General features: G+C 49.3%; 3 protein-coding genes across 3 annotated transcripts in view; 1 reads left to right on the forward strand and 2 right to left on the reverse strand.

Moving 5' to 3' along the window:
• Positions 1–1,792: 1,792 nt before the first annotated feature.
• On the forward strand, positions 1,793–12,999 carry LOC135818006 (selenoprotein K-like). The gene is made up of 5 exons (XM_065331323.1): positions 1,793–1,962; positions 2,082–2,184; positions 2,730–2,831; positions 11,092–11,184; positions 12,377–12,999. The coding sequence occupies exons 1-4, from the start codon at positions 1,953–1,955 to the stop codon at positions 11,177–11,179; spliced, it is 303 nt and encodes a 100-aa protein (XP_065187395.1). The 5' UTR covers positions 1,793–1,952; the 3' UTR covers positions 11,180–11,184; positions 12,377–12,999.
• LOC135818005 (uncharacterized) lies at positions 2,868–7,609 on the reverse strand. Its single transcript, XM_065331322.1, has 2 exons — positions 7,296–7,609; positions 2,868–7,175 (listed from the first exon to the last, which is right to left on the reverse strand). The coding sequence occupies exon 2, from the start codon at positions 7,160–7,162 to the stop codon at positions 4,223–4,225; it is 2,940 nt and encodes a 979-aa protein (XP_065187394.1). The 5' UTR covers positions 7,163–7,175; positions 7,296–7,609; the 3' UTR covers positions 2,868–4,222.
• The window catches only part of LOC135818004 (myosin heavy chain, non-muscle-like), a 37,569-nt gene continuing 27,342 nt past the window's right edge, over positions 12,559–22,785 (reverse strand). Inside the window, exons 18-25 of the mRNA XM_065331321.1 lie at positions 22,614–22,784; positions 21,584–21,643; positions 20,960–21,231; positions 19,501–19,821; positions 15,963–17,387; positions 15,318–15,506; positions 14,675–14,830; positions 12,559–13,348 (exon numbers count right to left, since the gene is read on the reverse strand). Of these exons, the coding sequence (XP_065187393.1) occupies positions 12,962–13,348; positions 14,675–14,830; positions 15,318–15,506; positions 15,963–17,387; positions 19,501–19,821; positions 20,960–21,231; positions 21,584–21,643; positions 22,614–22,784 (2,981 nt within the window). The 3' untranslated portion in view covers positions 12,559–12,961. The remainder of the gene's footprint in view (positions 13,349–14,674; positions 14,831–15,317; positions 15,507–15,962; positions 17,388–19,500; positions 19,822–20,959; positions 21,232–21,583; positions 21,644–22,613; position 22,785) is intronic.

Consider the following 22,785-nt stretch of genomic DNA (forward strand, 5'->3'; position numbering starts at 1 on the left):
TTGAAATTAATCCTTGCTGGGTTTTTTTCATCTAAATGTCCCGCTATTATCTGCTGAGGTGATTTCTTCCCTCGTCGATTTCTTTCCTGCTTTTATACCTCGATATTTAGGTACTTGTTTCCCTTCTTCCCATGCTTCATCTTCCACTCTCCTCTCCCCCATTTCCCCATTTTTCTTGCGATATTTATGTGGGAGACTTCCGTGATAAGCATCCATTTGCTTTTGGAGAATCCTTTTAAATAAATACAATACAATACAATATAAAAAAAAAGTTACTGTTTACACGTGTACATGACATGTACTCACCTCCCATACATGTACAATGTATACAATTTTAAAAGTGTTCTTAAATCTGATAATTCTAGCCTGGACTGTTCTTAAATTTTGCCGGTTTTCCAGCCTGGGTGTTCTTCGGCGAGGTGTTCTTCGGCGCCCGATCTTACTGTACTAACGAGTGTCGTATGTATATGTTATCGCATGGTTGCAAGGGCCTTATGGCATATTATTGCCCCGAGAGGTTAGCCCGAGGGCCGTAGGCCCGAGGGCTAACCTCGATTACTAGTACAATGTATTAGTGTTACTTATTACTATTACTTATTAGTACAGTGAGCGGCTGAGCGCCAGTAGACCCAGGTGCTCGAAGTCCGTACATGGTATCCTAAGTTCGTACGCCCATAATTTCATGTTCTGTTATTGTATTCGACTCAAATATTTTATGGAGGGGACAGTGTGGTATGTTCTCCTCGCGTACCAATTTTCAGGGATCTACGATAAGCAGAAGTCCCATACCACGCGAGTGGGTTTTCGAGTGTCCATACGAAATACAAATTGGGTTACATTTCATGCAAAAATCAACTTTGCCAAGACCGATTTCGAACGGACACAGCGTCAAACGGACCTTCACTCAATCATCAAGAGCCAGCTTAGAGCTGACAATGGCCAGAGGAGAAGAATTTACAGAGAACCACCAATCCTTGCAGAAAGGTGGACACTCCTGGCATCTCCACCACTGTTTTCCCGCGGTTTTCACAGCGCAGCTGCTTCTTCTCTGAGCCGACTAAAACAGCTTGCATTTCGGCAACAAACTACGCTTTTGCAAGAAATACTGGTGGAGGCACATGCCAAACATATCCCTTCGGTGCTTTCGTCGTAACCGATGGATTGCTAGTTAGCAATTAGCGGAATATGTGCGTATTTCGAGTCACCTCTGATCAGTACGGACTTAGAGTACCCTCTGCGACACCAAAATTTGATATGAAAAATCAGCGAACTCCAGAGAAACAGATCGGATCGAAAGATGGCCTGGTTCAATCGAGACTGGCCTCAGAACAAACTTGGACAAGATACCTTCCATCCACGAGCAGGATTCTGGCAAGTGATCATTGCTAGTGTGAGTTTCAGCTCGGCAAACACACACTGTAAAAGTGTACGGACTTCGAGCACCTGGGTCTACTGTGCAAGTGGCCGGTGAGGCAGTGACTCACTGGCCACCAGGGAGTCGTAAAATACCGGTATTTTACGACTCCCTGCTGGCCACTACTGGCACTGGCAGTACGAGTCGGGCTACAGCTACAGTGACTCTGAGTGAGCGGCGTGAGCGGCGAGCGGCCGAGCGCCGGCGGCGAGCGAGCGCCGAGCGGCGAGCGCGCCCCACTGCACTGAGTTTTGTGCGTGACGTCATAATTATCATATCGATGCATCATGACGACGTACGTAATGCTGAGAGTTGTAGTGACGTAGATCATACTGCAAGAAAACTCCAGAAAATCGAACAGGGGAAAAACACCTCAGCTTTGTGTCATGTCAAGCCTTTGTGCGAAATAGAGTGAGCATCTTGGCCAATTGGCTTCTTCTTCCCTTTGTGTAGGTTTTGTACTAGTCTGTTTACAAAACAGTGCAGCGAGTGTGTTGTGTCTTGGGAAAAAGCACGAGGCCTGGTGCTGGAAGCAGACATGCCGCAAGGTTGGTACCTGAACTAATGCGAATTCCGAGAGCTGAGAGTGAAATTGTCTAAGTTCTTTTGCCTTTGTCAACTCCACATTGGGCTCATTGCTCTTTCCGGCGCGTCTGCGTGCTTTCAGGCTACACGCTTACTGGGGGCTCAACGCCCACAGGCTCATCATGGCTCGGCCTGTCCGCCATAACCGACACGTTCTGGGCCATTGTGAACGTCGTGGTTCTCTTGTAAGTGTTTCAAAAGTACCATGTTTGACAGTGCTACTAAATATACCTGATCAGGTCGACTCAGTCAGAGGACAGAACTGCTTCGTCCTTATCAGGTCTCAAAAGTTACCGCAGGGAGTACTGTACTCGTAAATTTGCACACACCTAGGTTTGAATATATACCATTGTTTTTTTTTTTGCCTGCTTGTCTGCTATTCGTTCATTGTTCCAGTATGTTTCACTCTTCCATGTTGTGATCTATTCCTTAAGTTAAAAGATCCCCCGTTTCTAATGAGTCTGCTTATTGTTTTACTGCCCCTTTTGTTTACCACTACCTTTGCTGCCACTGCGGCTGCTGCTGCTGCTGGGGTGCTGCTGCTGCTGCTGCTGATGATGATGCTGCTGCTGCTGATGCTTCTGCTGCTGCCACTGATGCTGCTGCTGATGCTTCTGCTGCTGCCACTGATGCTGCTGCCACTGCTGCTGCCACTGCTGCTGATGCTGATGCTGATGCTTCCATTGCTTTTGTGTTCTGATTACCCTTGCTGCTGTGTTTTTCTTGACAGCTTCCAGACTCTGGTCAACCCAAGCCTGACCAAGGCGTCAAAGAGTGCTTCGAGCAATGGCAGATCCTACAGCAGCACTGACTATCGACGGCCGGGAGATGGGTGAGTGGCTATATTTTTGCAGATAGGGTGGCGTTCAGCAACTGCTACACTCTCTTGTTTGTTCTCATGTCCTGTGTCACTACCCTACTGTACGTAGGGAGTTTAGGTGGTTTTACTTGGAAGAGATTTAAGTACAAAGGTCTGTTTTATCTGAAAGACCAACATATTACAAGACTGCAGAGAAAATTTCAGGTCAAAATTCCAAGGGATACCAAAGTTATGGTCTTTTGAAGTTCCGTGCTATTCACACTATACGTGCATAGTCTTTACATTGAGGATATGGCACATGCACTGTTTTCGGCCGTCCATAGCAACCAGCATGGCAACGGAAAAAAAAGCTCAGATTGCTTAGATTTTCTAGTTGCTTGATTGCCCCCCTCCACAAAACCTAGGGTTACCGTCAAAATTCAAATTTAACGGCCAAATTTTAAATATGGGCCTTAGCAACCACCATAGCAACCAAGCGATTAATGCAAGAAGTCCACTAGAAAGCAACATACTTGGAGTACTAAAGACCACAGATCGACAAATAGTAATACAGCAACGGGACAACAGTACCAACACATGCTGCAGGCTACAAAGCACTTCAGTTCACCAATGCATGGCAGTGCAACCAAAAATTCTACAAGAGAGAGAGAGAGCGAGTATGCGCCGGCCATCAACATTGACAGGAAAACGCAAAGCAACATGGTCCAATTCAACACCAGCAAAAAGCACAGTGGAACAAGTAGGGTGTCAAAGTGAAGACCTGGGCTTGCTGGGAACAGGGCACTCAGCGGAAGCAAAGAAAACTAAAGCAATATTAAATAGACCAATCATATTCACAATCACCGCACGCATGACTAAAAGGCGGAGTCGCACAACATGAGCATTGTGTAGGCGCACCAAGATCATCGTCATAATCAACACACACACACACACACACACACACACACACACACACACACACACACACACACACACACACACACACACACTTGTACTTGTACTTGCTCACTGCCAAAACTGGTCACGTGGGTCTCCCCGGGAGAGGGGAGAGAGACTCAAAAGGAATCTTGGAAAGATGACTCAATTGGCCATTGAACCACCCAACGGAGGACACCCCCTGAAATCCCCAAACTAGGGTGGACTTGAAATGATCCCACTTATGGGCTCACCACACCTCAGTAAGTGGGTGAGGACAAGGTGCAGAAAAAGGATTGACGGCATCAGGGTATCCGTCCCGGGATCCAACTGCAGGCACACACACACACACACACACACACACACACACACACACACACACACACACACACACACACACACACACACACACACAGAAGAATAAATAATTGTTATTGACTGTACAAATGTATAAACAGACGGAGTAGGCAGGTTCCTTCAACAGCAGGTCACTGGTTGGCAGTGGACGAGCTCGCTTCAGTGGCACTGCCTCCAGGTGTGGTGCTTTCACCTATCAGCTTCTTCAGGTTACTGACGAGTGTTGGAATCGGCAGGACACGGCCACCACTACTCAGGTAGAACAGCTCTTTCGCCGAATTCTGCCCAATAACAAACTTCCGGAACTGGAGCTGGGCCCGCAAGGCATCCCTCTGGCGAGTGACTGATGTCAACTTGGCCAGTTCCTCCTCGATGTTGGTCGTGCCTGTCCACAGCGTGTATGGCTCAATGGCCTTCGTCAATTGTTCCTGGCGAGCAATGTCAGCCTGGCGCTTAGCCTCCTTCTCCTTCTGTTTGCGCTTCAGCTCCGCCAGACGATGTTGCTGGATGGCTAGCCTTCTGTCCTTAAACTGCTGGCGAGCAGCTGGGGCAGTTGACCGAGCAACTTCCACTAGCCGGGCATGTTCAGATGGTGGCAGAGATCGGAGCCAATCGGTTGTTTCATTGTTGGCAAACATGATCATACCCTCCAATGCCACCGTTGCCGCATTCGGTTTCTCACGTTTCAGGCGATCCAGCTGGGCGAAATCTCGCTCGCTAATGGCATTAGTCTTCTGTACCGAAGCAGTTTCAGTGGCAAGTGTTGGCGCATGATGGTACTTCCCACCCGGTAGATGATCCGCCAGCAGTCGTGTTGTGAATGCTGCCAGGGTAGAACACAGGTACGCTAGAATCTCCAGAGTGAGGGCATCAGAAACCTCCGATGGCTCGACAAGCGCGGTGTAGACATCACAGACGACGGACACTTTGGCGTCGGAGAATGGCCGAGCACTGCCATCTAACAGGTTGCTTGCGTCAGTAGACCACTTCAGGAGATTGCTGTTCAGCTCAGTGTAGTACTTGCTGACCTCGAGAATTGACACCTTCGGGTCTTCCAGCAGGCACCACAACGGACCAATGACCAGCTTCGACAGCAGACCAAGCGCTCTAGCACCAGCCACAAACTCTGCCACACCCAAATCAGCCTTCACGGCACGTAACAACTGGTTATCCCTCACAGTTACCTCCGTGAGAAAATGCAACATTTTTTCATGGAGGTAATACACACCAGCACCATTCCTGAACACCACATATGACCTGTTTCCTCTATACTCCTCCAGGGGCAATTTGGTGTTGGTTTCTGACAGAAACGCGTGAAAGTCAGCCACACAACCAGCAGCCTCATCGCCATGCCTTTCAAATGCCTTCGAAGCTGAATAGATGAGCCGTGCAACGCCACCATTCCCTTGCCACGTGCCATGGAGAAGTTCAGCACCAACTCGGACATCTTTCCCAAAGTGTGCAACCTCCCACAATTTCAGAGCAGCTGTGCAGCTATCGGCCAAGCCAACAATATAGTGCATACCACAATAAATATTGTTGACCCTTCCCATGGTAGCCTGCTCATCTTCACTGAGTTCTTCCCAACCATCCACAACATCAGGCAAGATGTCCTTGCGGTATTCCTCCAATAGAACATTGTAGGACTTCTGAACTACGCACCTGTCACTCATTGTATTCTTCATGTTCTTTACAATGTGCTTTGCTACATCGGTCTGGCCTGAAGCAGATGCTACACTGTCAATGTCACCCAGAACTTGCTTGAACATTTCAAACACATGCTTGGCTGTACCATTTTTCATTTCAACCATACCCAGGCTGTATGCTTTTTCATTGGTTGCCAGCTGGAAGCTCTGAAAGCTGGTACCCTGCTTCGACGTGCCATCACTGTGGCTGGTTGTGAACTGAGCATCAGAAGCGGTACTAGCTACATGCAACTGTGAAATTTGCCGTAACTCTACCAACATCTTGGAGGCAGTAGCTGCAGATGGAACTTCCGAAATTCCCACATTTGCTAAGCGCAAAACTGAACGTATCACAGACCCAAGATTCCACACACCCACGTTCTTTGCAAGGAGGTCATAGCAGCACTGACGCACCTCTGGTGTGTATTCACCATCCACCTTCGCTGTAATGTGCTGGCACTGCTGCATGGACCGTTCCACATCTAACTCAGCCTGTAATGCACTCACTGTTCTCTTTAGTTCCTTCTCCCTTTGCCCACAAGCAAGAAGCTCTTCTGTCACGTCACTCACGGCAGAACTTGTGCTGGAGCTCTTAGATTTCTCGTATGAAACTCTGCAGTACACATTGTTGAGCTTACGCCTGAGGGTTTCGACTGTTTCTAATGCACTGCCCAACTGCTCTTCCAAATCTTCCTTGCTCTCCTCCTCCCCCTCCACTCTTTCACCAAGCCTGGCCAACTGGTCATCATACTTGATCAACTGGTCATCTCGGCGGCGTAATTTCTTCCCAAGATTCCGAATTTTGCTTTGTGAAGCATGCAACCTATCCTGCAACTGCAAGGTAACTGAGTCTTCAGTTTGCATTGCATCCACTGCATGTCCTTCACCCTGTGCTTCAGAACATATCTCACTGCCACTGGTATTTCGGTCAACATCACCCATTCCATCTTCACTACTAGTAGTACCACCACTACACGCATGCACAGATGTAGTGCCAGAATAATGCTCTGGTCGTGTTTGGCTTTGAGGGTATGCAAATTCCTCACTGCAGAGTGTGGACAGAGACTTGTGATCGGATGCTTTGAGCAGCTTGGTTCTGGCTGCCTGAAGCCGTCTCACCTTGGCAGTGAGGGCGTTCGCAGTACAGGACAGCAACGTTTCCTCGACCGTTGAGAGCCAGGTATGGAGGGCTGACCACGGCAGTTTCTTGCTGGTCATGAACGCTGCAAGCTCAAGTACCAAGCCATTGGACACGGGTGTATTTTTGTCACCCCTCAGCCTTTTGGAGCGACGACGGCCTCCATCGAACTCACTTGTAGCAGCGTCCAACAGCAGTTGCGTCGTAAGGCCAGCTTCTCGGCAGTACTCGCCAGGGAAATCCTCCATTACGGCAATACACCTATGCAGACGAACAATGCAAATTTCAAATTTTTGAATTTTTGTACACAGGTAGATACGAAAGAAGAAATTGCAAAACTGCTCAAATCGGCTACACACTACGCTACCCAAGTGAACGTACCTTCATGAAGTCGACGACGTAGAAGACGATGGCCACAGTTTACAAGGCGTACACCACAGCTAACTGCTTCAAACAGGAGAATATCATGCAACGTAAAACTGAACCACACCACCACTCTGAAACGAAATGGGCTACGGAAACAGGACTTGGACTGTGAAGAAGCTGTCGAACAGCTGCACGCGAACGCGTTGAACTGAGCACTGCCATTTTACGCAGGAAGGTGCATGCGCTGAGCAATCACGCGTGGCTTGACGTGTGCCATCACGCAATACGAAAATACGTGGAGTCGCGGTGTGGATGAATCACTGTCAAAAATCACGTGACTGAACACCCTAATACAGGTACTGTTGAGCGTCGAAGAACGAACAGGCTAGAATTTCACCAAGCACAGCATACCAATGTATACACCAGGCGCGTAGCACCGTATCGCAAAATTCGCAAACAAAGCAGCTGGAAGTTGCCGTACCATATCCGCGAAACGCCAACAAAAAAACCAAAATGAATCGCAAAGTGCCGCGTTCAACGTTTATTCAGTGCAAGTGTCGATGCGTGGGCTGGACGTGTACACACGGCATGTACTGGGTATGTCCTTCATACAGGATTGTACATGGTATACACTTATATAAGTCTTGAACATAATTGTACTTGCAGTAGCTGTTGGTACCTTTGCATTCCGTAAAAAGCAGTGTGGGCGGTAGCGGGGGTGGGAGCTGCGTTAGAGTCCCGTCGTGAGCACAAGAGTGCATTGTATGCAGATGTGCATGTGGCGCAGCGCAGTGTGAAGCAGGGAGTAGTAAATACTGGTGTTTTACCACTCCCTGGTGTGAAGTGACTACACTGTGCGGTGTTTGTTCCAACTTGCTGCTCCCTGCCATTGGAGGAAAGGAAGCATGTTTGTTTGCAAGTCTAGATATCGGAGCCTCCAGCAAAACGTTTGTAAGAAGCAGCCGATAGTACATGTAGTTCAAGGCCAAAGGAGAATGATGTATAGACTGCTGAATCAGATACATTGAATTCTCGCTTGTGCAGTTTACCGCAACAATTCCGAATAAAAGGAGCTGGCTGAGCCAGTATCCTTGGCTGCAAAAATAGAAATAGGGTGAATTTTGTACACTATGTCGCGTCGCATGACCTTCCGAAGCAGGCTGAAAGGGCTATGCTTCACCCCTGTACACCGTGACTCAACTGTGCATAGACTGTGCATAGACTGCGCATAGACTGTGCATACGCTGTGCATACGCTGTGCATAGACTGTGCATAGGCTGTGCATAGACCGTGCATAGGCTGTGCATAGACCGTGCATAGGCTGTGCATAGACCGTGCATAGGCTGTGCATAGACCATGCATAGACTGTAGTACATAAAAATAGGAACGTTTTAGGCTACGAGGCTGACCCCAGTTCTGCGGTGACCGACAGTATACATAACCTCAAGAGTGTACAGCTGCCTGTGCAACCTCCACGCAGTGCTGCGACGGTAGAACTTCACATCATCATTTTGACATGGTTCAATAGGTTACGCTGAGAAGCAGTGCAAAGTGACCGCAACACAAGAGAATTAAACCCTGCTGAATTTCGATCATCCATCAAGACGTTCTTAGGGTTCCCTGTGAGAAGGCGATGACGCCTGTTGGGAATTCCCTAGTAAAATAAGAATAAAAATAAACGAGAGAGCTTGGAAGCTCAGGGCCCTACGCTATGCTTTTTTGCCTTGATGACCTAGACAAAAAAGGCATAGAAATGTTATATATTCTTATAAATTTCTCCTTTTTTTTTAAGACATAACCTGGGATTCGAACCCGCGCTATCACCCTGCATGCATCCCCCGATACACTTCGCATACAAAATAATTCTTCCAAGTTGCTTCATGTAATGATCTTGCATTTGAAAGCCCTATTCGAATATGCATTGTGGCCAGCCGTCTTTGATGGTACGGGACAGGTACGGTCGAGGATAATACGACACCATCTACCGCCTTGATGACCTAGGCAAAAAAAGCATAAGGATGTTATAAATTTTTCAATTCTCCTATTTTTTTAAGGGATAACCTGGGATTCGAACCCGCACTATCGCCCTACATGCATTCCCCCATACACTTCGCATTCATACTCATTCTTCAAAGTTGCTTCACGTTACGATCTTGCGTTTGAAAGCCCTATTTGAATATTGCGGCCAGCTGTATGTGGCCAGCTGTGTTTGATGGTACGGTACGGTACGGGACAGATACGGCATAGCGCCAGGCGTGACACAAACACACAAATACCAAACGAGAGAGCTTGGAAGCTCAGGGCCCTACGCTATGCTTTTTTGCTTGCTCATCATGCATGTAACGTGTCAAAGCTGTGTGGACCCTGGCTAGCGCCAAACGATACTGAAGTAACGTCTGTTGCATAGCTATGGGATTAATATTTGGTGTTTATTTTTTATTTTGTATTTTTTGTGTCACGCCTGGCGCTTTCCCGTATTTGTCCCGTACCGTACCATCAAAGACAGCTCAGCTGGCCACAAACAGCTGGCCACAATATTTTAGTTTGTTTGTGCCATCGGCATGCCTAGCGCTATCCTGTGCTGTCTCGTTTCTGCCGATCACGGGCGTTCTGGAGTTGACGGGATGTCTGTCCTGCCGTTTCCTGTGACCGGCGCTGACTCGCCCGTTCAGGATTATTTTGGAGACGACGGGATCTCTCTTCCAAAGTATATTTTTGCTGACCCATCCTATCACCTATTCGGCAACTAACATCCATTCTAATTGCATTTCCTCGTCTCCCTACTTCGTATTTCTTTCCAGAAAATCTCCCTATACAGCAGGGAGTCGTTTACATAATACGACTCCCTGCTATACATCTGTATACGTTATAATTATTATGCTATCGGCCTACATGCGGTTCCCGAGCTGGTCGACAGGCGGCCCAGCCAGCCTGCTAGTGGGATCTCGGCCTCGCACACAAATCCACACAAAATGTTACTGCACTATTGGCCTTAATGCATTCCCCCGATACACTTCGCATTATATACTCATTCTCTTGATGGTACCGTACTCTTGATGGTACGGTACATGGACGGGATAGCGCCAGGCATGCCGATAGTATAAACAAACAAAAAATATTGTGGCCAGCTGTCTTTGCTGGTACGGTACGGTACGGGACAGATACGGGATAGCGCCAGGCGTGACACAAACAAACAAACACACACCAAATTAAAGCTGTGTGGACCCTGGCTAGCGCCAGACGTTACTGAAGTAACGTCTTCTGCATAGCTACGGGAATTAAAGCTGTGTGGACCCTGGCTAGCGCCAGACGACTGAAGTAACGTCTTCTGCATCGCTACGGGAATAAATAATGAATAACCCAAAGCGATATTGCATACAACCGTGTATCTGTCAGGCACAGGGTGCAAATAATGTACCGTAGTGTCTTGTATTAAAGCCTATCACGAATAGAAGCCTGTTTTGAATAGAAGCCTGATTTTCAAGATATACTGTCAGCACATAAGCCTGGTTTTAGTGTTGACACACATAGAAATACCTGGTTTGAATAGAAGCCTGATGTGAATAGAAGCCTAGCCCTTCCATCGGCTTCTACAGGACTAAGCCCGGCTTTAATACGCAGCATTACTTTACGAGTTTGTAGCATGATGTGAAGTTCTGCCGCCTCTCTCTGTCTGTCTCTCTCTCTGTCTGTCTGTCTCTCTCTGTCTCTCTCTCTCTGTCTCTCTCTCTCACTCACTCACTCTCTCTCTCTCTCTCTCTCTCTCTCTCTCTCTCTCCATTCGTCTGCATCCTCTCTTATATCATGCCAGGCCACCTGCTCCTCCGCGCAGGTTTGGTGGCTTCCACAATCGGAAGCAAGGCGGCCCATCAGCGCCACCAATGGCAGGCGGTGGATGAGGACGGTGAGTTGCTTTGCCTCTAAGGTTGCGTTTGGTTGGGCATTTTCAGAATGTAAATGACAACCATTCTGGAATGGAAATGGGTAAGAATCACCTGACCAAACAAACGTGCCAGAATCAACTAGGAATCACTTGACATACCAACTCCATGATGTCGTTGTGGAACGGCGGCTCTCTTCTCTTTTACCCGACTTTAGTTTCCTTGAGAGAGTCAAGGTACTTCTGATTCGAGGCACTTGAACCAGATGCTACATTGTTTGGCTCGTGGCAACCATTATCGCTTTTGATTCCGGAATGAGAATGCTCATTCCAGCATGTGAGGTGGAATGATCATTCTCCAAAAAGAATCATTCTCAGCGATTCCCATTCTGGAATGGGACCAACTTAACGCACTTTTTTGACCAACCAAACGGGCGAGAATGATTCCGAGTGATTCCCATATAGGAATGTGACCAACCAAACGTAACCTAAGTGCTTTTGATATTACCAATAGTGTCTTTCGAAAGTTTCTGTATTTGTCTGGTTCTGTGGGGCTGGCCATCCCCTGTTGCCGCATACAGCATGTGCATGTGCCACCTGGAAGCAAGAGTACATAACCCCCCAGAGTGTGCAACGCCTGATCCAGCTCTGCATAGCGTCTTGGTCAAGCGTTATCGGATCTTCTGATGTCATGCGTACACACTCCACACCAGCGCAAGTCCAGTCTCGAGGCAGGGCACCGTTGTTTTTGATCCGAGAGTACCCGCGGCGACTCCCCGGATTCCCCTCAGATGTGTACGGTATTATGACGCAAAGATCCGATTACCCTCGACCAAGACCCTATGCAGAGCTGGATCAGGCATTGCACACTCTGGGGGGTTATGTACTCTTGCTTCCAGGTGGCACAACTTGTCTGTGGAATGTGCACATACATGTACAGGCAGTCAACCTTGCAGGGGAAACGGTTACCCGTAACCCATTTTTCCATTTTCAAAATAACTGTCTTGAAGCGCGACAAGCTATATATCGACAACCAAGCAGGGTTGCGGCACTTGTGCCAGTGGTTGTGAGATTTATCCACTCACCCCTGCCGTTAGGCGCTGTGTCTGCCACTAGGGTTTACCGGGGGTTAGCGGCCGTCTTACATACGAACTGAGCATTTTGCGTGTGTACTTCGCCAATTTGTCTTTGTCTTGTTTTCTTCCGTTTTATGCAGGTAAATGCCCTTGCTTCATGTAAGCTTGGGCAGTGAATGACCGTGTTTGCTGTGAAGGCTGTCGCGTCGTTTCTCCGAAATTGACATGACTGACCGTGTGACGACAAACGGTGAAAGCATCTCGTACATGCAACCGATTGTTTGATTTTTCTTCAACAGCAGCACAGTCCACCACCTCCGTCTACCTGTTGTGACTTCTTGTTACTCACCTGTATGCGTACCCGGTACCATCTTGACATACTAAACGAAATACATGTCGTATATAATTTCATGTAAAATTCTCACGGCAGCATATGCTCATAAAAATATCATTTGCTATGCAGTATGTACTCAATGTACGTCGTGATTATGGGTATTATTTTCAATCTAGCACTTTTCTCAATCAGCATTTGTGCACAAACAATGCTTACACTGCCTTGCATTGTGTGTGGTTTATACATACAGTTTTGTTAGGGAAACTATTATGAAGCAGGACACTCAAAAAAGGTGTTGCATCACTCGCTCCACGTGAGAACGGGGTAGCGTATGCCCCGCAAGTCCGCTGTCTATCTGTTCGCTTCGCCTGAATCTTTCACAATCAATCTTTCAGGCGTTGTAATAGTTTGGCCTTGGCCTGGACCACATGCCGCCTGTAGGGGTCGTCTGCGTGGTTTGCCGGGGCTTCACTGTTCTGCTGGCAACCGGCGGTGGTGTTTTCCTGGCGCTGGTTGTAGCCATAGCGGTGTGTCTTGGTGAGCGCAGCATGCTGCTGGTTGTAGTAGAGGAAGCAGGTTCCACTGTGATCGTGTCCACCAGCTGCTGAATGATGTTGAGCAGCACGTTCTTCTCAGCCAGCCATCTCTCCTCGTTGCTATTGTTCAACTGCCGCAGGTGCTCCGCGCCACGCAGCTCCTCGCGCAGGTGAGCAATCTCATGCTGCTGCCTGTCGGCGTTCTCGCTGAGAGTGCGGTTGCGCCGCTCGAGCTGATCCACCTGTGGACGGGATGGGGTAGTGAGAAGACAAAGGCAGACCGACAGTCAAGGCAGTATCAGTGATCGTGAGCACTGAATCAGCCTTCAGGAGCTTTTCGTAGGTGTCATTAGTGAGGTTTTGCATTCCGAATTTCGGTTCGGCATTCTTCGGTCATTTGTCGAACATCAAAATGTCGAATTTTCGCACCAACGTTTGTTTTGCAAGTCGAAAATGATGTGTTTTCATTTCGTGAGCCCCAGCATCAGCAACGTCCTGTCCCGTGCTCCTTTTCTTGCTTATTCCAACGAACTTTGATCGCCCAAAGAGTCGAGGGCCCAACCTGCCTCCTCAGTCGCCTCAGAAAAACCAACTCCATGGCCAAGTCAAATGTTATGCGTGTCGCCATAGTCTTTTCAGCCACACAGATGACGGTGAGAACACTCCAGGCGAAAGAGAGTCGACAGGCAGTGGAGAGGAGCAATCAGAGGTAGCTGACGATGTTATGTCGCCAAAGACGCCTGCCAAGCGATGCCGAGATAAGAAACCTCTTTGAATAAATCACGCGCTAGCGCTATAATAGCCCTCTTCTACAAGAAAATGCATCCGAAAAATATTTTCGGCAAAGTGAGCTTTTTCCGAACAAACACTCCGAATCTTCGTGTGCATTTTCGACCTCGCTCCCGCGTGCCGAATCTTTTTGCCGAATTTCGGAATGCAAAACCTCACTATTATTCCCAGTGAAATTGGGACAAAATTAGAATTGTTCTGTGCCTTATCCATGCATGTCAACAACAGTAGAGTCACACACCGAAGAACAGGGAGCCCAAGAGCACCCAGCCAGAAATATTTTAAAATAACACCATTGTCTAAAGTTCTGAACATTGGTGTTGGCTTTGATCACCTTGGGCTTTTGTACCTAACAATTTCTGAAATTAGAGTATTAGCAGGCAGGCCTACAGTATTTATGCTAAGAACTCCGATGGTGAGCCAAGGAACAAAATTGTAACATGGAAATTGTGGGCACGAGTTATACGATCGAGTCCACCAACTAAACCAGATTTTGAACAGTCAGACGTGCACAATCTACTTGTAGCACAAAACTGACAAGGAGTACTGAGACATTCCACGGCATGAAAGTCGGCAGTTTTGTGCTAGATTGTGCACGTCTGACTGTTCAAAATCTGGTTTAGTCGGTGGACTCGATCACATAACCTGTGCCCGCAATTTCCATGTTACAGACCTACAGTAGTCGAGATTTCTTGCAGTCAAATGATTATTTGCCGATTAAAACATACTCAACACCGCAAGAAGGCTATAGTCTCTCATTCAGTCCTATGGGGTTTTACCTCTGCTTTCCGCTGCTGCTGGTGCACTTGTCTTTCAGCCTGCTCTTGGAGCTCGCTCTGCAGCTGTGTCATCTCCAGGGTGAGACGTGTGTTGTCCGAGATCGCGCCGCGCAACTCCTCATGAATCTTTGTCCTCTGCTTCTTCTCGCTTGTCACCTTCAAGTGGTGTTGTGATGATAGAAGAAGAGGCAAAGAGATCAGTTTCAGCGGCTATATTGTGGGCATGCCATGACCTCCACGAAGGCACGATTGGCTCGATGTAACTTGATCTGTGTGTCTCACAGACCCCATTCATGAATAAATATGTAAGATAGGCACCCAATTTGAAGAGCTACTCCTGCACGTATGTGCGTCCTGTCATGCGGCAGCATCATTACTTCAAGTATATAGGTTTGTGGTGGGTATATGCAGCAGGAACTCGGCGTCTGTATTGCATTTCCACCTTCTACGTGTGCTCTACATTGTCCGGGTTTGGGTAAGTCAGACATCGTCACACATCACAACTTCGACAAAGTAACAGGGTCCTCTGTTAACTCAGCACCCATACGGACCTTTGACTACTGAACAGACGTGGCATGCATTCACCAACTCACTGCACAATATGGAGCGATGACAAGTACACCGGGGCAAGCAATGGATTTACCTGTGTTTCCAGATCCTTGACCTGAGAGTGAAGATCGACAATGAGCGCCTCGCTGTCCTTCTGTTTGGCCTGCAGCTTGAGCTTTGCAGACTGTGCAACAAGCTGAGCCTGCAAGGTAGCCATCTCGTCCTTCAGCTGCTCTACCTCGTCGGCCCGTGCCTTGGTAGCTGCCAGCAGTTCGGCCGAGTGCTAGCACATCACGGAGGCAACACAGCATGGTGGAACATTGCCAGTTCAGTGTGACTGTTTGCAGCTGAGTGAATTCTTCATCATGGTTTCATGTGCGGTACAAGCCTTATAAAGCTCACCCCTAGAGCAAATTGCAACAAGCTCGCTTTGGAGGGTACCATGCTACCAGTAGACATTCTCTTCTAGTCCCTCGAAGCGTGGGGGTGCCACTCAAAGTCACTGAAAGGAATCACCATGCCGCCATAATATTATGCCCTCTGTTCTAAATGTTTTTTGTTCTTTACTTTTCATATTGATCTTTATTTCGCAAATAACTGACCCGCGCTAATTCAGACAAGTGCGTTCCTTTCTAGCAAGCCATGGCTGTATAATGACAGCACAAAATGCAACACAGCTGAAATAACTTCCACTGCATCACTTTGTTGTTCTAAGCCACGCATGAGTTAGGACACTTACCATTGCCGATTGTCGTTCCAGTCGCTCTGCCGCATCGCGTTCGCACTCCTCTTTCGTAGCCGTTCTAACCGCCTCGCACTGCTCGGATAGGCTCTCGTTCAGCCTCTCAATGTCGGCAATATTGGAGGCTCTGAGCTGCTCAGCAGTTTGCTGGAGAGCTGTGTGCTGGGACTGCATATCAGCTGCAGTTGCCTTAGCATTGGTGAGCTCTGCTGTCAGTGACGTCACAGTTGCCTCCAGGTCAGCATTCAGCCTCTCACTACTGGCCAGATTCGAGGCTCTGAGCTGCTCAACAGTCGCCTGCAGAGCTGCGTGATCAGCCTGCATATCTGCAGCAGCTGTTTGAGCACTGGTGAGCTCAGCTCTTAGTGACACAACTGTTGCCTGGAGGCTATCAGCACCGGCTCTATTCCGATCCAGCTGTTCTTGGAGTTGCTGCAGAGCCAATGTGTGTGCGGCGACGCTCTCCGCCTGAACAGTCTTGTGTTGTGCAATCTCGGACACTGCCTCCTCAAGCTTCGCCTGCTCCACGGTCAAGCTTTCCTGCAAGCGGTCTGCTGTGGCACGAGCGTCGCTGAGTTCGCCTTCCACTGCCTGCGACTGCTCCTCTGCGCTGCGTAGCTGCTGTTCAAGGTCCGCTCGCTTTTGCTCCCACTCTTCAAGAATTTCCTTCGTTTGGCTGCTGGCTGTCGCTTTGAGTAGCTCAGCTTGCTCCTCGGCGGCAGTGAGTTGGCTCCGAGACTCTTGAAGCTGCGTCTCCATGGTCTCGTACTCGTCCTGTGCCTGCTGCAGCTGCTTGAGTGCATTGTCCGCGTCCTCCGACAAGACGGACTGCCGCCGTTCCAGTTCAGTCACTCGGCTCGACATTTCCCCGGCGCGCAGCTCGGCATCCTGCTGCTGCGACTGTGCAGTGTCGTACTTTGCAGTCAGCTCACGGAATGTTTCTTCCCAGGTATCCCGAGCGGATGCCAGCGCTTCCTGGAGTCGCCTGTCTCCCTCATCGCGCTCATTACGCTTTGCTTCAACGACGGCCTCTTTCAGCTGTTCTTTTTCGTCACTCAGCTTCTTCACTTGGTCACTCATCTCCTCCAGGGTATTGCTGCTCTCCTGTACCTTTTGGATCAGCTCGGCTTTCTCGGTGGTGACACTCTCACACTCCGCACGCACTACGTCCAACTGCTTGAAAGCGTCCGCCTTTTCCGTTGCCAGAAGGTCAATGTTCTGGGTGAGAGCTTCGTTGGCTAGCTGAATGTCCTCGCGCTCCGACGTGCTGTCCTTCAGCGCTGCCTGTGCGGTCTGTCGCCCCTCCATTTCCTCGTCAAGCCGCTCCTGTAGCCGCTCGATTGTGCTGGTGAACGTGTCACGCTCTTCGGCACTGGTGCGCTGGTACTCGGCCAGTTCAGTTCGCAGACCAGAGTCAGACAGCTGTGCAGTATTCGCAAGACACAAACAGCAATGGCACACTCAGTGTGATTTACCCAACACAACCAATCGTGTTGCTCCATTCCAAGCCATGACACTGGCCACAGCTAGTTGTCAAATACGGCACTGCACTCTTGTGGGGATGTTTGATTTACAGGTACACTCTGAGGACTGACAAAATGGAAGATTAATCAAGGGCAGTTTCCTGATTTCACGATGCATCACAATTCGTTGTCCCTAGTTGATGCGAAATAGGTGCAAGTTGTGGTACAAAACAGTCCCGAACGGGAAGTGAGGCCAGGACGACGGCCAAATACAACGGGGACAAGACGGCAGACGGCCAAAAGCAACGGGGACAAGTAGGGAAAGTGCGTATACAGACAGAAGACGGTGCAGCAGCATGTACAAAGGAGCAAAAGACGGTGCAGCAGTGTGTACAACGGAGTGACAAAATGCAGCACCATATACGACGGAGTACACGTTGTACAAACGCAGCAGCATGTACAACAAAGAGGCACAAGCGCAGCCGCATGTACAACAGAGATGTCTGCCAAGGCAGGCTCGACACGTGTGCAATGTGATGTGTTCCGAAGCTAAGCTGTTCAAGATATCCATGCAGGCTTGCCGACCATGCGCAACGTGTGCACTCGGCGATATAATTAGGCACACAACTCGGAACTACAATCAAGCCGTGTGTGTGTGTGGGGGGGGGGGGTGTATGTGCGTGCGCGCGCGTGTGTGTGCGTGTGCGTGTGTGTGCGCATGTATGTGTGTGTGCACTTAGTCACGACATTGCAGACGCGTCGCACCGACTTTGGAGGTGGGGCGGCCATGGGGGTCCTCCCCCGGGGAAAATGTCAAAAATTGAAGCCAATTGCAAGCATTTCCGGGCATTTGGTGCCATTTCAGTGTACGGTAACTACAATGAAAGAGTTTTTGATTCTGCAAAAAAACAAGAAGATCGGCTACGATCGGGGACAAACATTACCCTCCCTGGGAAAAAAATCAAAAATTGAAGCCAATTGCAAGCATTCCCAGGCATTTGGTGCCATTTCAGTGTACATGGACTTTTGATTCTGCAACAAACCACGATCGGGGACAAGGATTTGCCACGTTTTTGCTGAGATCATCGCGCTTTGTTGCAGTGTGCTAAAAAAACAAAGAAAAAACGGCCGAAAAAGTGGGGCGGCCATGGCCGCCCCGGCCGGAGCAGTTCCGACGCCCTTGCATTGTTTGTTCTATTTTTTTTTAATGGTGGTTTAGCGTGTGCGCTAAGCCCTGTTAACGAACGTGGAACATCTACCACTCATACTTAGTCTGATGATCATGCATCTGATTATGATGTCATTGCTATACATGCGCATGCGCAGCGCGCGCCACTCTCCCACGCATGCATTCCAAATCTTGCTTTAGAGAGAGAGAAGGAGAAAAGAGAGACTCCTTTGTCACTTTTGCTTTCTGACGACTTGACTGTTCACTGGTTTGTCCGTCAGTGTCAATTTCCCCTTCCCTCCCAACCCCATTCGACTGGGGATCACTATCTCTCCGTCACTGTCACCATAATTTCCTCAATAACAGTGTCAGTACAACTCTTGTCAATATACTTATATCGGGTGAGGGCAGTCTATCTCCGCAGCTGGCTCATTTCAATCACTACCGGTCGCAGCTCCTGCCCACGGCAGGCCGACCGTCTCTCGTTCACACTCTGTGTGCTCCAGGTCACAGCTCCTGCGCAGAGCAGGCCGACCTGTCTGTCTCTCTCTCACACACACTATGTGTGCACCGGGTCACAGCTCCTGCGCAGAGCAGGCCGACCTGTCTTTCTCATGCACGCCAGCTGCTCCGCCCAATATCCCTGATATGCCAACCAGAAAACAATGTGTTCTGAGCCGGGTGCATGCCTGTATGTGGAGAGTGCGTTAAATCAGGACCAACACACAACACAGTCAAGTACAGTGTTATGCATGAACAAGAACCCTCCCGGTTGGGGGGGGGGGGGGGGAGGACCAGCTGGATCAGGGGAGTCTGGATCAGGGGACTCTGGATCAGGGGAGTCTGGATCTGGGGAGTCTGGATCAGGGGAGTCTGGATCAGGGGAGTGCGAGACAGTTGTTACCTTCATCGTTTCTTCCAGTTCAGCTCGTCTTTTCACCGCACCATCCAGCTGTGTCGTGATGTCCACCACCTGGACTTCCAGCGTTTCCTTGGCTGTGCTTGCCTCTTCGAGCTGTGTCTGGGTCTCCTGAAGCTTAGCAGTTGCTCCGGAAAGCTGGCCCTCAAGGACAGTTATCTGTTCCCGGACCTCAGCTGTCTGTTGCTGATGTAGGGTACTCTCATCACGTGCCTGCTGTAGCTGCTCACAGAGTGTGCTGTGCTCGGTGGAGAGCTGCACCACACGGTCTTCCGTTTCCCGGCAGTTGTGACGAGACGTTATCAACTGGACAGGTGTTGAACACGGCCATACGCAGGCACACATGCATTACGTACATGTGTAGACGCACGTGCACACACATACACATACGCACACGCACACACACAAACACACACTAATGCATGACTGTAGATCGGCCGACGCCAATTTTAATCTCCTGAATGTTCGAACTTTGAACAGCCAAGTGCCATAATCCAGTGTGAGAGCTCTAGTGTACAAATGTCACTCTAAGCATGCTGCAGTGTATAGCTCGCATCTGCTCAAAGGTACTGTAATTTCACAAATTTTCGTTACTTTCGGTGCATCTGTTTCATACCTAAACTTCCAATACACCGAACAAACACGAACACACATAAACCAACAGGGAACTGCTTCTCTGTACCTAAATTTTCTGTTCACCTAACCTGGCCTTTTGCCCTCATACCGAAAATTTCTGAAATCAGAGTAAACTGAGCACGGACTGGGTGCACAATGTGACATGTGTGTACAAAGGTACGTGTCTTATGACCTAGAGTCAGGACACCACAAGTTGACAAAAACTACCACAAAGGGCTGGCGATGATGGGGCTATCTCGCGGTACTTCGTGTTACTTGCACACCCACACCCACACACACCCACATACGTAAAGTTAACGATCATTGACAGATGCATAACCCCAGTATGATTGTTTATGCGGGCAATATGCGACCTGTTCATATTATTATTATTATTATTATTAACTGGTTTTTGAGGGAAAGAGACAAACGGGAAAAGTCTGAAGAAAAAATTGACTGTCACCACCAGGACTCGAACCAGGGACCCTCGCTTGTAGCCAGCGATGCTCTAACCACTGAGCTATGGTGTAGTCGTCATCCAAGCAGAGACCGTTCAATGTTTTCTTCAGACTTCGTAACTCACACTTCCTGTGAATCCACACAGGCGGGTGGGACGCAGCCCTCACTGTACCCACACACTTCACGTACAAACTAGCACGCGGGGAGCCCCAAGTCATAAAATATTAACTGGTTTTTGAGGGAAAGAGACAAACGGGAAAAGTCTGAAGAAAAAATTGACTGTTATTATTATTATTATTATTATTATTATTATTATGCGTAAAGCAGTGGCACAGCATGGATAAGACACCGGTCACCATCATGACCTCACCTGCGCCTCAGTCTCTTCCAGTGAGCTTGAGAGCTGTTCCTTTACCGCCAGTAGCTGGGTCTTTTGCATATCAATTGCCTTCATGGCCAGCTGAAGGTTGTTCGCCTCCTTCTCGGCCTGTGCCTGAGCAGAAGCTGCTGTGTCAAGCTCCTCCGCCAGCTTTTCACACTTCTCTTCATTGCGGCGGTTGCTATCTGCCAGTTCCAGTTTCTCGCGCTCTAGTGACGCGCACTTGCCGATCAGCTCCAGCTTCTCTTCATCGACTGGAGTTTCTGCGTGTAGAAAGAAGCACGGTTTGAGTCAAGTCACATACACACGGGCGTACACAAACACACATGTGCACATACATGCTCGTACACGCGCACATACACATACACACGCACATGTGCACACACATGTATACACATGCATACACACGCGCGCGCGCGTGCACACACACAAACACAGAGTGACTGCCATGATTCTCCAACTTCTTGCCTTCTCGTTTCACCGAAACAGATTACAGCAGTTCATAACATATTAAAAGACAAAGCATACACAGACAGGACACGATTCTCTGGAGATCATGACTCATCATGACTCATAATGACTCATCCACAACAAGCACCATAGTACTGGCCATACTTGTGTCCGTGTTCAACTCGTCCATGAGGCTCATGTCCATTGGCGACATCAGATCGGCATCTGCAGGAACAACGCAAGCACCCACCCACACCCACACCCACACACACACACACACACACACACACACACACACGCACGCACATACACACGCACACACACACACACACACACACACACACACACACACACGCACACACACACACACACACACACACACACACACACACACACACACACACACACACACACACACACACACACACACAATGCACAGTGTTTGGTTTCAGCAATGAAGACTCGCCTCCAAACACACGGAAGACCGGAGTAACATACATGCATATGCCGCAGGGAAGAGGTTGTGCGAGATACACACGCTGCTCCACATAGAGCGCTTCAAGTATTCTCCTTAAAAATACCAAATACCCCCGGCCACTGTTTACAGACTAGGTCTCATCCACTGCATACTGCACACGGGGGGGGGGGGGGTACAGACTAGGTCTCATCCACTGCATACTGCACACGGGGGGGGGGGGGGGGGGGGGGGTACAGACTAGGTCTCATCCACTGAATACTGCACACGGGGGGGGGGGGGTACAGACTAGGTCTCATCCACTGAACACTGAATATTGCACATAGGGGGGGGGGGGGGTACAGACTAGGTCTCATCCACTGCATACTGCACACACAGGGGGGGGGGGGGGGGCAGACTAGGTCTCATCCATTGCATACTGCACACGGGGGGGGGGGGGGGGGGGACAGACTAGGTCTCATCCACTGCACACGGGGGGGGGGGGGGGGGACAGACTAGGTCTCATCCACTGCATACTGCACACGGGGGGGGGGGGGGGACAGACTAGGTCTCATCCACTGCATACTGCACACGGGGGATATCCAGTACCGCTCGGTGCAGTGCGATAGTACGAAACAAGAAGCGTCATGCGCCATTGAACCAAAGACGCGCAAACACTGGGCTGTAGCCTGTTGGAGGGAGCTGCTAACATATTTTATGAGATGGTACTCCTGTGCTCACCCATCGTGTCCTCCTGGTCAGATGGCTCGCTGAAGTCCAGGGCGCCGGGCCGCGTCGGCTGCTGATCCAGGTTCACAGAGCGACGGTTGGTCGTTGGAGTTCGGGCCGACGTGCGACGTCCGACACGCGGCGACGCTTTCACTCGCACATCCTGCGTTTTCAGGCGGGAACC

This window comes from Sycon ciliatum, chromosome 5 (genome assembly GCF_964019385.1).
Source record: "Sycon ciliatum chromosome 5, ocSycCili1.1, whole genome shotgun sequence".
Classification (NCBI taxonomy): Eukaryota; Metazoa; Porifera; class Calcarea; order Leucosolenida; family Sycettidae; genus Sycon; species Sycon ciliatum.

What these genes read in the sequence shown, in the direction of transcription:
- LOC135818005 (XM_065331322.1), bottom strand. Translation starts at nt 7,162, where the DNA reads ATGGAGGATTTCCCTGGCGAGTACTGCCGAGAAGCTGGCCTTACGACG.
- LOC135818006 (XM_065331323.1), top strand. An exon ending in GTGAACGTCGTGGTTCTCTT is followed by an intron (nt 2,185 to 2,729) that starts GTAAGTGTTTCA and finishes TTTTCTTGACAG; the next exon opens with CTTCCAGACTCTGGTCAACC. An exon ending in TATCGACGGCCGGGAGATGG is followed by an intron (nt 2,832 to 11,091) that starts GTGAGTGGCTAT and finishes ATATCATGCCAG; the next exon opens with GCCACCTGCTCCTCCGCGCA.